This window comes from Lactuca virosa, chromosome 4 (genome assembly GCF_052849685.1).
Source record: "Lactuca virosa cultivar CGN04683 chromosome 4, Lactuca_virosa_CGN04683_v6, whole genome shotgun sequence".
Lineage (NCBI taxonomy): Eukaryota > Viridiplantae > Streptophyta > Magnoliopsida > Asterales > Asteraceae > Lactuca > Lactuca virosa.
Window position 1 is genome coordinate 223,299,604 of NC_136429.1, and position 19,532 is coordinate 223,319,135.

Sequence of the window (19,532 nt, forward strand, 5' to 3'; positions counted from 1 at the left end):
GGCATCACCACGAACTCGTAGTGACCGTAGCGAGTCCGAAACACCGTTTTAGGAACATCCTCCTACTGGACATGCAGTTGGTGGTAACCCGACCTCAGATCAATTTTTGAGAAGTAGAACACTCCCTGAAGTTGGTCGAATATGTCATTGATTCGGGGTAGAGGATATTGGTTTTTGATAGTGAGTTTGTTCAACTCACGGTAGTCAATGCACATGCGAAATGATCCGTCTTTCTTCTTAACGACCAGGACTGGTGCTCCCCAAGGTGAGAAGCTTGGTCGGATAAATCCTTTGTTCAGTAGTTCGTTTGACTAGATAATCCCTGCATTTCGGCCGGAGCCAATCGATATAGGGACTTGGCGATGGGGGTGGCTCCAGGAATTAAATTGATTCGGAATTCGACTTGTCGCACAGGAGGTACTCCCGGAAGGTCTTCTGGGAATACATCGGGAAAGTTAAATAGTTCCGGAATATCCTTGATATCCCTTACCTCCTTCTTCTTGTCGATAACGTGTGCTAGTAATGCATGGTACTTCTTGCGCAGATAGGTCTGAGCCTTAATGCACGAGATGATTTTTAGACTTGCACTAGTTTTGTCGCCGTAGATGACGAGGGTATCATTATTTGGTAAATTGAGTCGGACTGCTTTTTTGTAGCATAAGATATCGACGTGGTGAGGACTTAGCCAATCCATACCAACGATGAGATCGAAACTCCTTATTGTAACCGACATTAAATCAATTCGAAATGAATGATTCTTTAGAGTTAACGTGCACCCGATGTACACATCTTTAGTGCTTTCAGTTTTTCCATTTTCCATTTCTACGGTAAATATTTCGTTGAGTGCTTGTGGTTTTGGTTGAGTATGTTTTTAAATTTGTTGCTTACGAAACTCCTCTCCGCACCACTATCGAAGAGTATGCATGCATAAGAGTTATTGAGAAGGAACGTACCGGTAACCACCATGGGATCCTTCAGTGCTTCCTCGTGCCCTAATGTTAGAACTCTTCCTGTACCCCCAAGATTCCTGTTATTGGCTTTTGGGCATTCCCTCCTGAAGTGCGGTGTTTCTACGCACCCGTAGCATGTTCGGCTTACTCCGGTAGTTGTGGTTGGGACTGTCTGTTGGGCTGGCTCTTTACAGAAACAGACAGTGTGTCCTTTCTTGTTGCAATTTGAGCAATGCATTTCCCAACAAGCTCCAACATGGTGGAAATTGCACTTGTTACATTTGGGTATGGTTCCAGCATATTGCTTTGGTAGTGCTGGAGCGACCGGGACTGTGATAGTGTAGGCTGCCACTATTTGTTGTTTCTTGGCGGGCTCGTGTGTTGATTTGCCCTTCCTCTTGTTCCAGGGTCTTCTCTTGTTGTTACTCCCTTTTGCTGGTTCGGGAATGGGCGTCATGAAGCCCTGGCGGACTCTGTTATCTACAAGCGTTCGTGCCAAGCGTTTGGCACTATCAAAGGTATAGGGTTTTGAGGCTATTACATTTCCTTGGATCTAGGGGGATAGTCCCCAGAGGTAACGTTCCACCTTTTTGCTTTCCAAGGTGATCATCCCGGGACAAAGGACTGCCAAGTCAGTGAACCTCGTTGTGTATGTTGTTATATCGGAACCCTCCATTGTGAGGCTCCAGAGTTCTTGCTCCAATTTTTGTATTTCGGTCATTGGGCAATACTCTGCTAGCATCATGATTTTTAGGTCCTACCAGCTCAATACGTTAGCTACGGGGAGTGTTAGAGATTTTACCTGGCCGTTCCACCAAGAGAGGGCCCCGTCGATGAAAGTGCAGGCCGCGAATTTGACTTTATTCTCTTCCGGACAAGCACATATTTCAAAGACCGACTCAGTCTTCTCGAACCACCTTGTTAGGGAGATGACACCTCCATCGCCATAGAATGCTTTGGGTTTGTAGTTCGTGAAGTCCTTATAGGATCATCCTCTTGGTCGACAGTGGCTGTCGCCTTGGTTAGAACTATTATTACCAATTCCAGCTCCATAGGCACCGTTGGAGCTAATTTGTTCTATAGCAGCAGTTACAACAGCTGTCACGACAACTTGAAAGACAGCAGTATCCATCTGTGGTAGTGGAGGTAGTGGCGGTGGTGGTGGTGCTGTTGTTGTGTTGATGAAACGTCTGTTTGATCTTCGTGGAGGCATGCTTCTGCCATAAAGATCAAAGATGGAATGATGATAAGTTTTCAATAGTGATTACAAGTCGAATGCTAACGAACTAGATTATTTTCGTTCCATTCGTTTTATGTTCCGACTTTAATGTATTGTGTAAGCAACTTGTGATGGAAGTCTACTATAGTAAATTGAGCGATTAAAATACATGAATTTAATAGTGACATTCCAATGAAATAAAATGCTTCTGCCATAAAGATCAAAGATGGAATGATGATAAGTTTTCAATAGTGATTACAAGTCGAATGCTAACGAACTAGATTATTTTCGTTCCATTCGTTTTATGTTCCGACTTTAATGTATTGTGTAAGCAACTTGTGATGGAAGTCTACTATAGTAAATTGAGCGATTAAAATACATGAATTTAATAGTGACATTCCAATGAAATAAAATGCTTGTCAATTTCATTGATATATTTTAATACATAGTGTTGGGAAAATTTTACCTTTTAAGCAGGTCTACAATACATCAGTGTAATGGAAAATTTTGACAGCATACCGACTCCCAGGAATAGTGTAATCACTTATTCGTAGGGTCGTACTTACATACACAAAGAAAAACACCTAATCTATAACAAAACATGAGTAGTACAAGAAACTACTCGTGGCGGCTGGTCTTCCATGGGTCCTGAGATGAAGTTATTAAGGTCTGTATTTCCTTCATTCGGTGCTCAGCCTCAAATACACGCCTCCCCATTATGGCCTGACGTTCCCGATATTCTCTTATCTCAGCCCGAGTCGTGGTAACTTCCCTCTGAAGGGCCTCAGTATGATCTCGAGTCCGATCATGATCTTCGTCCAGACGACGAAGACAGACTGCCGTGACCTTGGTGTTGGCGCCAATCTCCATCATATGGTTAGCGGACGCTCTTGCCTGCTCGCCATGACGGGCGATGCGACAGACCATGACAGGAAGAGCCTTGTCTACTGAACCCCCTCAATCAAGGTTGTAGAACCCTCATTCCATACCATAGAGTGGGCGTTGTCCCTGCTCTTGGCTCCATCTCTTCAAGTCTACTGCCCATCGAGGCGTCGGGCCATGGAAGTTCTGTCTAGGGTTTTGGATGACTTGTGGTGGGTTGTACACTTCAGGTTCTGAGTCGGTGTCTTCCTTAACTTCTTATTTGTCCTTTTCTTCTTCTGAAATCGCTTCATAATCCTCCTCTGGATCTTCCACTATCCAACCTTCGTTTCCCTATTTAGGAGGGTAAGGATCTCCGGGTAAGTGGAATCCTGCCATAGAGTCTATTCGAGAATAGGGGTAAGAGGTACATAAAGAATTTAAGTGTGTGGGCTTAACGTATCACAAAATACTCCTATAGTATTTTAAGTTTAGAGGTTCTTTGTATGGTTTGTTGGTAAGTTTAGACTCGTTGTTCACTACGACCATTCCTCGGCATACATTAGTCACATCCTGGATAAATATAGTTGATTAGGCTATATTCATCCTAGACCTGATTACATACCCCGAGACCTACTCGTAGTGTTCAACTTATCTTAATACTTTTTGTTTTGTTATTGTTATTATGCCAAACTAGTAAGTATGATTGTACTTATACTTTTATAAAAATATCATAATATTTTAAAGTACACTTGTACGAAAACGTTACGTCGGAGAGTTTTTGTCCCATTGCATTTATAGTTTGTATATCTTATGTGGTTCGATATACTTAGTTCACTATAAATAATACTTTGATACCAATCCGTCACACTCCCAAACCAGGAGGGCGGAAACGTCTGCGGGTGGATGACTTTCATGTGTTGTATCATAACAATTGGATAATAGTAAAGAAAGCAAACATAACCATCATATATATAATTGAAAAAGTTACATCATTGTAAGTGTTACATGTTTCAAAAAGTCAATTACAATATGATGAAAAAATATTTGTTTGGCGCCTTAGCACCCCATCCTCAAAAGCTGTTGATTACCTGTTTTACTGATTTCCTGAGAATACAAGTTGTTTGAAAAAGTGTCAACGATTAAGTTGATGAGTTCATAAGAGTTAGTTATGAAAAATAGTAAGCCTTTCCGTGAAAAGATATTGTGTTTGTTTCCAGAAAATCCGATATTTTCTAATAAATGAAATGTAAGCTGTTCACTTGTAAAATAAGGGTGTTTGTTCCAGAAAATCCAATATTTTCTAAAGAATGAGATGTAAGTCGTTCACTTGTAAAATGGTAATGTTTACTCCAGAAAATCCGATATTTTCCAATGAATAAGACGTAAGCTGTAAAAGTTCCAAAACCGAAATGTACCAGTGTTTTCCATACATTAAAGTAGTAATATGTAGTTTTATTCATATATAAAACCGTTTGAAGAAGTGTGTTTTCGTGTAAAATAAACGTATCGTCGTTTAACTATGTGAGTTTTTATAACCGTGCTTTTAAGATGTGGTGCTTGCCTCGTCGTTCTTCAGGCGCCGAGATATTTATGACATTTGTCATCCATAACCTGCCGGTCTGGCTGTAGCTAACAACCAGGGTGTGAGATCATCAGTCCCGTATAGATCTATACACAAGTATCACGCTCTCGTATCGGAGATTCCAGTTATAAATACAGGACTTTCTGTATACCTCAGTTAGGTACGATCAAGACAGTGTCTCACAATTTCCATTGAAATGAAAATGTTTGTAAATGACATTATCCCATATTTCCAGGATAACGTCGAAAATGTCGTAAAATAATTATATATGCACTTTATATAATTTTACCCTTTGCTCAACGGGTTACAAAGGGTTAAAGTTTCGTCATCAATATTTGTAAAGTTTTGATGAAATGAATGTTTTGTACTCGATAACGAGATGAAAACGGTGATCTTCGAGATAGAATACGGGAAGCTAGTCGTATCCTAATGGTTTTAAGCACATAATAATGTGTGAATATATGAAACTGGTAAAGAAATTGTTGCATAAACACTAGTTTATATGAAGATTACTTACCTTACGATTATAACTGTTTTGAAGGAAAAAGGTCTCCTGGAATTTTTGAATATGAGTACTGAAAGGAAAAAGAGTTTGAGTTTGAGAGCAAATGTGGAGGATTTTGTTTGCTGGAAATGGGTTTGTGAATGTCTTCAACACATGTATATATATATATATATATATATATATATATATATATATATATATATATATATATATATATATATATATATATATATATATATATATATGAGGGAAAGGATAATGTGAGGCGATGTTTGCCTTGGTTTGTGTAATCTATCACTTAGGGAAGCTAACAACCAATCAAGTGGCAACACAAGCGGATCAAATGGGATGATTTCGGTTCTAAAGTGGGTGATTTCGGTCCTAGCATGACCGAAATCACCTAGAGTACCCCACATAAAGTTGATTTCGGCCATAGTATTAAACAAGAAGGAGTTTGCGGCCTTAATGGGCCTAACTTTGGTGTTTTCGGTCTAGGCAATTAATTTGGATTCAAAAGTGTATGATTTGATTCCCCAAAACCGAAAACACTAAGGCATGGTAATTCATTTCACTTTTTTGGACTTGAATTGTTTTGTGTTGTCTTACATTGTCTTATGAGGTCTTATATTGATTCATATTGACTTATTTCAACATGGGTTTCTCATTTATATTAACATATATAACTTATGTAAGCATGGTTGTCAATTGATATATATATATATATATATATATATATATATATATATATATATATATATATATATATATATATATATATATATATATATATATATATATATATATATATAAACATGCCCTCATGGCTAATGGTGGTTTAAGGTAACCAGTTTACAATGCGGTTTTCACTTATACATGGTACATCTTTTGGCTTGGTTTGGCTCTAAGTTTGCCAGTTGTCACAGGTGGCCTGTTGTGCGGATGGTCTGCAGTATCGGGTAGTGTGCCCCTTCCTGTTGCAGTTTGTACAGTGCATTTCCCGGCAGGCGCCGTTATGGTGAAAATTGCACTTGTCACACTTTGGGAGGGTGCCGTCATATGGCTTGGTAGGTGCTGGTGTGGCTGGGCGGTAACGGCATGAACCGCCATGACTTGTTGTTTCTTTGCGGGCTCCTGGGTTGGTTGACCCTTCTTCTTGTTTCCGAACTTCCTCTCGTTATCACTTCCTTTTTCTGTTTAGAGACGGGAGTCATTATGCCTTGTCGTACTCCATGATCAATGAGTCTTTGAGCGAGGCGCTTGGCGCTGTCAAAAATTGTTAGGTTGGCAGCAAATACATTCCCCTGAATATGGGGAGATAGCCCCTAGATGAAACGTTCTACTTTCTTGCTTTCCGAAGTGATCATTCCAGGGCATAAGATTGCCAGGTCGCTGAATCTAGCGGTGTAGGCTTCGATGTCAGAGCCGTTCATAGTGAGATTCCAAAGCTCCAGTTCTAGCTTCTTTACCTTGCCCCTTGGGTAGTACTCTTCGAGCATCATGATTTTGAGATCATCCTACCTCATCGAGTTCGCCACCGGGAGTGTTAGGCCTTATATGTGGCCATTCCACCACGAAAGGGCCCTATCAGAAAGAGTGCAGGCTGAAAATTTGACTTTGCTCTCCTTTGGGCAGGCACAGATTTGAAAGACAGATTCCGTCTTCTCGAACCACCGCGTCAGAGCAATGACGCCACCACTTCCATTTAAGGGCTTGGGCTTGCAGTTTGCAATGTCTTTGTAAGTGCATTATCTTGGTTTCCCTTGGTTTTCGCTTTGATTGGAACTGTTATTCCCATTTCCGCCTTTATTGCTATTACTGCTGATTTGGGCGATGGCAACAGCCACAACAACTGTCACTGCAGCTTTGAACACTACAGAGTCCATTTGTGGGGGAGGTGGCAGTGGTGGTGTTGTTGACGTGTTGTTCTTGTGCCTGTTATATCTTCGGGGCGACATTTTCTGCCATAAGGTGGAATGACGATAAGTTTTTGATATGAGTTATGGTTCGAACATTACTGTAATGGGACACCTTGTTTGTATCGAATCTAGTTTTTATTGAGAGTTGCTTGTACTTTATAATTGAAATTTTACTGTACCAAATAAAAATGAAAAGAAAAGACATAGCAGATAACAACATCCTATAAAATGAGATACATATCCGTTTCATTGAAGATAACGTACTAGTACATATATTTGGGGAAAATTGACCTTTAAGGAGGTCTTTAGTACATCAAAAGATAAAAATTTGGCAGCATAACGACCCTCCGAATAGCATAATCACTTAGACGTAGAGTCGGTCCTACATACAGGAAAAAGGGTAGCACCAACGCATACCCATAAACCTAGTCTATAACAAATTGTGAGTAGGATGAATCCTACTCACGACGGGTAGTCCTCTGTTGTCCCTGAGATGAAGTTGAGGCGCCCTGTAGCTCTTCTAGTCGACGCTCGGCTACGATCACTCTCTCCTCAAGAGTTAAGTGCCTCACCTGATACTCCCTCACCTCTACTCGAGCGGCGGTAAGGTCCTCAATGAGTCTGTCCATGGGATAGTAGTCTCTCTCCAGGTCTCGAGTCCGTGCGTCAGTGACTTCCGCAACAGCTCCCAACTCCATGATTCGGTTCAACGTCACTCTAGTCTGATTACCAAGGTCCGTGATTCGCTGAATCATGACTGGGAGGGCTCTGTCAGCTGGTCCTCCGTGGCTAAGGTTATAGTAATCTTATTGCATACCGAAAGGCGAACGCTAGCACTGGTGGCGGCTCCAACTCTCTAGATCTTCCGCCCAGCGGGGTGTAGGTCCCTGGTAGCCAAATCGGTTCGTGGGAACCCTGACTACATAAGGAGGATTGATAACCTCCGATTCCGCATCAGACTCCTCTTTTGGCTCCTCTTCATCCTCTTCTTCCTCTGGTTCCTCTTCAAACTCTTCTTCTTCGGGATCCTCCTCCATAATCTCCTCGGGATCCTATTCGGGATCCTCCTTGATCCATCCTCCATTTCCCTGGTTAGGGAAATAGGGGTCTCCTGGTGCGTGGAATTCTGTCATGATGTCTGTGCAAGAATGTGAGAAATGCATGAAAAGTTTTAGTGTATGTATCCTAAAATACTCCTATAGTATTTTAATTGTTTATGTTTGATTCTATAGTTTTTGATTTTTGGTAAGTGTTAGACTCGTTGTTCACCACGACCATTCCCCAGCATATGTTAGTCACACCTCGGATAAATATAGTTGATCAGACTATATTTATTTAAGGTCTAATTACATCATACTACGTTTATTATGTTCTCGTTATGATACTGCCCTAACTTGTATGTATTTATACTTTACTTAAATTATTATGATATTTTTCAAAGTATATTTGTAGTTAGAGTGTTTTAGCCCCATTGTATTTATAGTTTTATATCTTGTATGGTTTGATATACTAGTTCACTATAAACAATGCTCCGATACCAATCTGTCACACCCCCGAACCAGAACGGCGGAAACGTCCGGGGGCGGATGACTTCATTATACAATATCATAACAATTGAATATAAATGAAACAAGCATCACAACTAATATAGTGAATGTAGAGATATTGCATTGTGTTCAAAGTGTTGTTTACACAACATCAAAAATATGTGACAAAAGTAAATGACGTGTTGTGACGTTGTCCCATTTTCCAAAATGCAGTCACTTATTGGTTCTTCTGAAATGAGAGTGTGGTTTTGTGACTCCCAAACTATACCAATTAATTTGTCTTGTATGTATTGTTTAGACTACTTATATAATATCTTTTATATTAATATAAAGTTGTAATCTTGTCTAGTGTCAATATGTTACCAAAACATACTATCTTTGGGTTGTAACCCACCAAAATAGTAAAAAGCTATAATATAACCATTTTTGCTAGGAAAGGTATCTTTTAGTAAAATTTACCAAAACCTTGTAGTTTTACAACTCATTTTTCCCTAATGATATTTGTATCATATAATGATTTATGTTTTTGTTAACTTTGCATACCAAAAACTAATATGTCACAATTATATTAAAAAAAATAGTGATAACTACATCTTATCCAAGCAATATCCCATATTTTAACATAAAGAATGGAACATGCAAATATCCATAAGACAAACAATTTTTGACTTGTATTCCCCACCCCCCTAAAAGCATGAAAAAATCGAAAAATAGGGGTATGAACTCACCTTGAGTGGTTTTTGTGTGGGTTGGTTGAAGTGATGTGATGAAGATTTCGAGCCTAACACTTAGATTGTGTTTGATGAGCTTCTCAAAAATTTTAGTATCCTAAGGTTTAACACATAATAATGTGTGTAAGGATGAGGAAATGAACATAAAATCGTATGAAATCACTAAGGTACCACGAAATGCTTACTAAAAATCAAATGAACACTTGAAGGTGATGAGTTCTTGAAGAAGTTTCGGACTTGTCTTAGAGATAAAAGATGAAGAAGTTGAAAGAAAATGATTTTGGAGTGTAAGAAAGGCCTCTTCGGCCGTAGGTATAAATGGAGGAAGGAGGGGGTTGTTTCATTGATGTATGCTGGTGACTTGCATGTGTAGTATGGAGATATGTTGGATAAAAGAAGGTAAAGTGGGAAGGTCAAGTCACTTGGTCAAAGTCTCGAATTCTCCAACCAAACCGAGATCCCCTTACCGAGGAGGGGTCCTCGGGCTTAGGGACCACCGAGAACAGGAGGGATTTCGGTCCAGCTTGGCAGCCTTGCATGGTCTTTGGTTGAGAAGGGTTTCTCGGTTACGAGGGTTCTCGGCCAAGAGGCTTCTCGGCCTTGAAGCTTCTTGGTCCCAAACTTAAAACATTCTTTATGCAGACTGTAATTTCTAGAAATTTTTGATCTATCTCATTAAATCTTCAAATGTTTATTACAATAAGATTGTGATGTGGTTTTATACCATCTATAGAGGCACCTTGATTGATCAAAATCCAATGCTTGTTTGTGAAGTTTTTGACGTATGGGGGATTGATTTTATGATCCCATTTCCCATCTCATTCAACAACGTTTACATCTTACTCGCTGTTGATTATGTTTCTAAATGGGTTGAGGCCAAAGCCACAAGATCGGACGATGCCAAAAAGGTTATCGACTTTTTAAAGTCTAATATTTTTGTGAGATTTGGTATATGCCTAGGGCATTGATTAGTGATCGAGGGATGCATTTTTGCAACAAGTTGAATGAGGCTTTATTGAAGAAGTACAATGTGACCCACTGTGTTTCTACCGCCTACCACCCTCAATCAAATGGTCAAGCGGAGGTTTCAAATCGAGAAGTGAAGTCCATCCTTGAGAAAACGGTGAACCCAACAAGAAATGATTAGAGTTTGAGGCTTGATGATGCCTTATGGGCCTACCGGACCGCTTGCAAGACCCCGATAGGCATGTATCCATTTCGATTGGTGTTCTGGAAAGCCATGTCATCTTCCCATGGAATTAGAGCACCGTGCATTTTGGGCGGTCAAGCAATGCAACTTCAACATCGACGATGTGGGAAGACTTAGGAAGCTTCAACTTCAAGAGTAAGAAGAATTAAGAAATGACTCTTATAAAAACTTGAGAATTTACAATGATAAAACAAAGCTTTTACATGATAAGTCGATCACCCGGAAGCATTTTGAACAGGGACATAGGGTCTTACTTTACCATTCATGATTGAAGTTATTTCCGGGCAAGTTAAGATCAATGTGGATTGGGCCTTTTGTTGTAATAAATATTTTTGACCATGGAGCGGTAGAAATTCAAAGTGAAGAAACGGGACAAATTTTTAAAGTTAATGGGCACCGTTTGAAGCCATTCTATGAAGGTTTCAATGCAAATGCTCTTGAAATCATCCATTTGGATGTCCCGAGGTGCTGAATCAAGCTAGGAGGACATCTCACTATCGATGTTAAAGAAGGACATTTTTGGAAAGCATTGTGCTTTCATGTCTTTGAATTCGAATAAAGAACTTTTGATGTTGATTTTGGAGTTATCTTTGATAAAATAAGTTTTCCAAGTGTTTTATTCCTTCAAATGCAAGCAAAGAGTACCAACAATTTGAAGTGAAATGAAGTCAGACCTGTAGTCTGCACACGCCCGCGCACACCTACGTGCCCCCTTGTGCTCCCCACTTACGCGCCCGCGTACCCGTGCACGACATGTCTGCGCGGGTAGACCTTATGCTTGAAACACTTGAATCAAATTGAACCCCTTCACCCTAAGAGACCTACACGGCCACGTGCTGCCTTGCGCGACCCGCGCACTTGCTGACGACCAAACTTGTTTTTGTTGACCAAACATTGACTTTTGTTTAGTTAACTAACATTGACCGGGTGTTGATCTCAATTAACCATGTGTAACACCGTAAATTTTCAAACAAAATTTTCAATTTAAAATCACATGATTCTAATAACACATTTCACAAAAATCCCATTTATTTAATTTACAAAACGCAACTTCATAATTGTTTGATTAATAATCCAGGATCCTCAAAACATAACTCTTTCTCTGGTGTGTACAATCGGATCGGCGCCCTCCCGCGATCCTGAGAAGAACCTGAAACACATTTCACATAACACGGTAAGCACGAAGCTTAGTGAGTCCCCCAAAATACCACACATATCTCATTAGCCTCTCATGACTATACTCAAATAAGACCCTCCGGTCAATGTGTCTCAGTGGGACCCTCCAGTCCCACAATTCGGGTGCACCCTCCGGTCCTAATTCAGTTAGCTCAAAATAATACACAACATAAATCACATAGACATAATGCAGGATATCACAGTACTCAATATAAACACATAAGACCCTTCGGTCACACGTAGATACCACTCATGGTAAAGTATAGTGAGAAGACTCACCTCGAAGCAAGCATATACACCTCGTACACGAATCACCGGTCTAGCCTCCTCCTAACACATCAGATCTGGACCTTGATAATTATCTCTAATTAATACTCTATTCACAGCTCTAAATAAATCAAGGCTATTTCTCTTTCTCTTAAACTCATGTTGACCAAACTCTAAAGTCAAAAGAAGTCAAACTCGAGTCAACAGTCCATGTTTGACCTGACTCGCCGAGTGCACCCCTGTGACTCGTCGAGTCCACTCTTTTCCTCAGAAGTCTCGTGAAGGTCCAACTCAACTCGTCGAGTTGACCCGTCAACTCGCCGAGTTATCGCATGTTCAATCTCATCGCGAAAACCCTAGCCGACTCGTCGATTCAGCTCATTGACTCGTCGAGTCCATTCAGTCTGTATTCTCATTCAGACGTTTTAAGGAAGATCTATCACTTCAAACTGTAGATCTAGTCCCCCAAGTCTCAAATGTCATGTAAAGCTTCGATCTTTACAGTCGTGCATGGCGTATTTGCTCCATAATGCCAATACAAGCTCTAAAAAAAGGTTTTTCACACAAAAGCTCTACTATGGCTGAATAAAGCAGGGACCTTTGGACTCTAGGGACCTCTCAAGGTCCAGATCTGATGTCCAAATCTCTATATGAACTCAGTACACTCAAAGTCCCAATATTAGATGGAAAAAGCCCTAAACTCCAAATAATATGAGATCTACCCAATAAAATGAGAAAGGTGTGGACTTTTTACCTTTCACAGAAGCTCCTGGATGAAATAGCCATGAATCTAACAACCTCTTCTCGTCCATTGGCTTGGAATCCTTCCTTTCTCTTCAAAAGATGCATCAAACACTCAAAGTTAGCTCAAATACTCTCTCTTAGCTCAATGGTTGATTAGGGTTTTCTCTCAGTGAAGTTGGGCAGGTGGTGAGCCGCAAATGGGGCTATAAGTGTCCTTAAATAGGCCCCAAACTTGGGGATTTAGGGCTTCCTCACTCAGCGTCTACTGGACGAGTCGACTCTCTGACTCGTCGAGTAGGTTACTAATCCCACGTGGCCAAACAGGACTCTACTCGATGAGTTTTAGCACCAACTCGCCGAGTTACTCAATAAACCCCAAAAATAAATATATAGTTAATATGCCTGGGAGTCCGGATGTTACAATTCTCCCCCACTAGAATCAGACTTCGCCCTCGAAGTCATGTTCTGGAAATAACTATGAGTGCTTCTTGCGCACCTCGGACTCCGGCTCCCATGCCCACTTGGATCCCTTCCAATGCTGCCACTTGACCTGAACAAGGACACCTCTTTCCGTTGCAAGATCACATTCAGCCTCACAAAATAATCCAGGCTATCATCAGTCTGAATATCCTCCAATGGCACAACTGTTGTCTCATGTAATACAAAAATCTCTTTCCCAAGGACACCCGAACCCAATACAGGAACTCCCTATCCCGAAAAAGGATAAATTCCTCCGCTGAAGTGGTTCCAGTTCTGACTCTTCAGAACCTGGAATTCTAGTAGCCTAACTGCCTGCATGACCGCCCATGCAAGATATCATCATGTCATTCGCTCATTAATGACTAATCTCAAATTATAACTCCAGTTCTAATTATCTTGATGCGACTGATGAAATCAGATCATTAACGATAACAACTGCCGAACACTCATACCTGACATATCAGTGGATCCATATCGTACTCCAAAGGAACGAAAAGGGTCACATCTCACCAGAGACCCATCAACTGTACTGCTATCAGAACCCATCTGAACAAAATGAACCTCAATATTCTGTTCTCATACACAAGGAGTGATCGTGCCCCCTCAGAAGTATCTTCGGACCTCTATGAGCATAAGCCCCAACTCCCTCTCACATATCCCTTTCAACACTGAACACCAGGTCATCTCCCGACCCGTCGGTTGGACCTGCAAGGGCTACTCATAGCTCGTCCAACCAGTCATTCTTTATAACTCCCTTTCACACTTGCCATCTCAGCCCTTCATGTGACATGCGAAGTCATGAAGTTCGCCTTACCTCAAGCGAACACTACACTCCCCTCCTGGAGTCGCCTCTCTTCCGATCTTTTTCGTCTACTACTTACTAGTTCAGTGTGTCTCGCGGTCCATTCCTAAACCAATGAACTAGACTACTTAAGTCTAAAACATCAGATGGAAACACATCCCTCTCAGAATGAGATCCACCCGAAATCTCAAACTGCTCGTCCTCCACATAGTTAGAACCAACTCACCCACCAGAGTCTGGTCCGACACAGAATTGGAACCACTCGTCCCAATCTAGCACTCAACTCATGACCCATGTTCCACAATTATACGCATGCATTACACCTCGATCCGTTCGATTCGCGACAAGCCCTCTAAATCTCAAAACACAATGGTTTTCGACCACTGCTGAGACCCCAGTCTCGCATTTGGTTCGGTCACCAGGTTCTCACAGACTCCTCTGGTAAGGCTACCCATGCCTAAGAGTCGCTCTGTGTCATACCCTGACTAACAAGGCTGCGGCTCCCCGCAGTTATACAACACTTTCTCTCACTAACTAACACGTGCTACGGCTCACCGTAGTCCTATGGCACTCTCTCATTGCCTCGCGAAAGCTACAGCCCCCCGCAGTCTTGCGATATTCTCTCTTCCTCTCTCGCTAGCTCACGAATGTTTCGGCTCCCCGCAGTCTCACAATACTCTCTCTGACTCACGTATGCTACGACTCTCCGCAGTCATATGATACCCTTTCTCTGACTCAAGTATGCTGTGGCTCTCCGCAGTCATACGATACCCTTTCTCTGACTCACGTATGTTGCGGCTCTCCGCACTCACAGGATACCCTTTCTCTGACTCACGTATGCCACGGCTCTCTGTAGCCACACGATACTCTTTCTCCCACTGACTCATGGATGCTACGACTCCCTGTAGGCTTACATCACTCTCTCACTCACTGACTCGCCATGGGATCACTCCATGGTTTTCCCGGATAATCCTAAGTGATTACCCTACTCGGATCCACTCTCTCTCTTATCACCTCATAATCTCATCATCAAGTCATCACTACACTAAGTTCACTAACTCATGCTCCACAACCCAACATAGATAGGTGCACACACCAACTCATCTTATGCACCACCACTCCTGATGTAAATTCTCGTAAGCAAGACACTTTTCTCAACACAGGTACAACTTTAGACAGTCTCGCTCTGGCGACAATTAGCTGATGGATTCCCATTGGAACAATAGTCACTCGGTACTCCACTTGCAAACTCAAATATTAAAATAATCCAAAAATTTAGGGCGTCATACTCAGCTACCCCGGTACACCATCACAAAATCTCACGATGTCTAGTCTCATACACTGATCCTCCACTCACGGCATCATACTCGGATACCACAATACACCCTCTCAGAATCTCACAATGTCTTGTCTCATCCACCAATGACCCAAGTCTCATAATTCCTGTACCGCAGACCTCCATAATCAGTTCTCTGACCGCACCTGAACAAATCTCTGATCCTCTTAATAAAATATTCAGTTCTCCCCCACTCAGGGTTCGAACCATCACCAATTGGCATACCAACAGTCTACTCCATAGACTGTTTCACCAGGTACATCATACTTGACTCTTGTATTCGTACAATGTAATACTCGATGATCTTCCGATGAAAACCAAACAACTCCGAATATCCCGTAACTCAGACAAAAATTTCATAATCCTCTCGACTTGACTACCTCTGGTCATCTCGAAGCCTCAGATCGACACACCGCCAGATACCCCAACTGTTCCGAATTAGTCCTGACTCTCCATATGGAAATAATGCACTATCACGCACCTCGTCTCTGATTCCTCGACCAGCCTCCCATCGCAGAAATCATCATAGCAGCAAGAGACTTCACTCTCACAGTCGATACACAACGTAGACAACGAGGGTCACTGCCCTAGTATACTCCTCTTGATCACTTGAAACCGCTTCTAAAAGCATGTCTGACTCGACTAAGGCATCTCTTTGTCCACATCTCAGTCTCCACTAATAGCTCTCTCGTGGCTTATGGAATACCTCGCAGCAAACATACTGCATAAATATTCTGGTGAAAAGGTTGCAACCCTATGCTACCCCATGGGGTTTACCTCCAACTCTGAAACCGGAAGCTCAATATCTCGTTTTGCTTCTCCCAGGAAACGAGAACAACGCAAATCTTGTCACAGAAAGCGACATCTTAACTATCGGCCGATTGCTCAACTCAGGCCGCAATTCTTCATAAAGTCTCATCTCTACTTATCCCTGTGTCTTGCGACTCCAACTGACATCTCAACAATGAAAATCTCTCAAAACTAACTCGATTTCCCTCTCCAGGTATGCTCCATTAAAACTCGCTCGACATGGCCGTCTGGCCCCACACTCTATCATATCTGTTCTCAGTCTAATCAATCACAACGGGATAACTGGTAAAACCATAAGCACTAGCCGCTATGAATCATGGTACTCGAACCATGTGACCTCCTCTCAATCTGCTACTAATCATGGTACTCGAACTATGTTATAACCTCTCAATCTGCTATGAATCATGGTACTCGAACCATGTTATCACTTCTCAATCAGCCACGAATCATCATACTCGAACCATGTTATCACTTCTCAATCTGCTACTTAGAACCTCTGGAATTCTCCCTGTTTCGAGTACGGGTCCTCTGCTTTCAGTAGTATAGGCCCATACTACCTGCCACATCTACCCATACTTTCCACACGGATTGTCCCAGATTTCCTAAGTAGATGCTCAATCTCATCGATCACCAATCCTGATATACATGGTCACTATCTAGCGAATACTCTCCTCTATCAGCGTACTCTTCTGACTAAAGTCACTCCCCAGGCTCTTCCTAGGTTCTTACACTTCTCCGCCATCAGCTAATGAAATACTCCTCATAATGCCAGCCATCTACCTCCTGAATATCATCATATTCACTCGGTAGCTGACTCCCATCATTAAGAGTTCCACAAAGCACAAAGCAAGCAGCATTCATGCATCGAATAATCTTCACCAACACGTAAAACGACTCTAGGCTACAACTCCACTTCCTCTACTCACACTCAAAAGGTATCACCAAACTCAAGCAACCCTACCTCTCGCGGGTATCTCTCTACTCCCTTAGTAAACTCCTCAAATGCACATCTAGGTATCTCTACTAGATTATCACTCAACTCATAACTCTCTCTAGGTGATTCCTGCTAAATACTCTTACTCAGCTCATACTCAAAAGCACATCACAGATAGCAACAACTCCTAGGCTAAGGCATCACAAATCAAGCCACTCTAGTCCTAAAATATGAATTACCTAGCCTACCCTCTAGCATGCATAATATCTCATAAAATGTCTCATAAATATCTCATAACACAAAGTAAGGGTATTTTGGAAAATCACCGTTTGGGCTCTGGGTGATTGTGCACACTGGTCCAACTCGTTTTCTCTTAAACTCTTTCTCATTTTAGAAAAATCTATCTCTTTCGATTTTTTTTCTCAAATCCTCAGTTTGAGTCCAAACACACCCGGAGGTCCATCCGAATCCCTCAAACCAAGGCTCTGATACCAACTTCTAACACCATAAATTTTCAAACAAAATTTTCAATTTAAAATCACATGATTCTAATAACACATTTCACAAAAATCCCATTTATTTATTTTACAAATCGCAACTTCATAATTGTTTGATTAATAATCCATGATCCTCAAAACATAACTCTTTCTTTGGTGTGTACAATCAGACCGGCGCCCTCCCGCGATCCGGAGAAGAACCTGAAACGCATATCACATAACACGGTAAGCACGAAGCTTAGTGAGTTCCCCAAAATACCACACATATCTCATTAGCCTCTCATGGCTATACTCAGATAAGACCCTCCGGTCAATGTGTCTCAGTGGGACCCTCCAGTCCCACAACTCGGGTGGACCCTCCGCTCCAAACTCAGTTAGCTCAAAATAATACACATCATAAATCACATAGACATAATGCATGATATCACAATACTCAATATAAACACATAAGACCCTCCGGTCACACATAGATACCACTCATGGTAAAGTATAGTGAGAAGACTCACCTCGAAGCAAGCATATACACCTCGTACACGAATCACCAGTCTAGCCTCCGCCTAACACATAGGATAATTATCTATGATTAATACTTTATTCACAGCTCTAAATAAATCAAGTCTATTTCTCTTTCTCTCAAACTCTTGGAATGGGTAAAAGACCATTTTACCCCTCTATGGCTCTCCATTACTCATGTTGACCAAACCCTAATGTCAACAAAAGTCAAACTCGAGTCACCAGTCCATGTTTGACCTGACTCTCCAAGTGCACCCATGTGACTCGTCGAGTCCACTCTTTTCCTCAGAAGTCTCGTGAAGGTCCAACTCAACTCGTTGAGTCGACCCGTCAACTCGCCAAGTTATCGCATGTTCAATCTCATCACGAAAACCCTAGCCGGCTCGTCGAGTCAGGTCATTGACTCGTAGATTCCATTCAGTCTGTATTCTCATTCATTCGTTTTAAGGCAGATCTATCACTCCAAACTCTAGATCTAGTCCCCCAAGGATCGAATGTCACGTAAAGCTTCGATCTTTACGTTCATGCATGGCGTATTTGCTCCATAATGCCAATACAAGCTCTAGAAAAAGGTTTTTCACACAAAAGCTCTACTATGGCTGAATAAAGGAGGGACCTTTGGACTCTAGGGACCTCTCAAGGTCCAGATCTGATGTCCAAATCTCTATATGAACTTAGTACACTCAAAGTCCCAATATTAGATGGAAGAAGCCCTAAACTCCAAATAATATGAGATCTACCCAATAAAATGAGAAAGGTGTGGACTTTTTACCTTTCACAGAAGCTCCTGGATGAAATAGCCACGAATCTAACAGCCTCATCTTGTCCTTTGGCTTGGAATCCTTCCTTTCTCTTCAAAGGATGCACCAAACACTCAAAGTTAGCTCAAATACTCTCTCTTAGCTCAATGGTCGATTAGGGTTTTCTCTCAGTGAAGTTGGGCAGCTGGTGAGCCGCAAATGGGGCTATAAGTGTCCTTAAAAAGGCCCCAAACCCGAGGATTTAGGGTTTCATCACTCAGCGAGTCGACTCTCTGACTCGTCGAGTAGGTTACTAATCCCACGTGGCCAAACACGACTCTACTCGACGAGTTTTAGCACTAACTCGCCGAGTTACTCAATAAACCCCAAAAATAAATATATAAATAATATGCCTGGGAGTCTGGATGTTACACCATGGATTAAATCCTTCAGCTACTCTTCTTCTTCATTAAACCCTACAACACCTCCACCATTCTCTCTCAAGAACACACCCACCTCCATTAAAGCTTTCCACAAAAACTTGATTTCCCGGAGTTCTACCGTTCGGAATCCCGCGAGACCACCGCCATTCTTCACCATTTTTCCTCCTCTACAAACCCCACCCAAAATATTTCCCGATCTGTTTTCGGAATTAGGGGTGCCACCACCACCACTTCGCCGCTTTTCGGCCATTTTCTGGCCAACTTCG

General features: G+C 41.7%; 1 protein-coding gene across 1 annotated transcript; it reads right to left on the reverse strand.

Moving 5' to 3' along the window:
- Positions 1–295: 295 nt before the first annotated feature.
- Positions 296–820, reverse strand: LOC145105648 (uncharacterized). Its single transcript, XM_079042733.1, has one exon. The coding sequence runs from the start codon at positions 818–820 to the stop codon at positions 296–298; it is 525 nt and encodes a 174-aa protein (XP_078898859.1).
- Between the last annotated feature and the right edge of the window lie 18,712 nt (positions 821–19,532).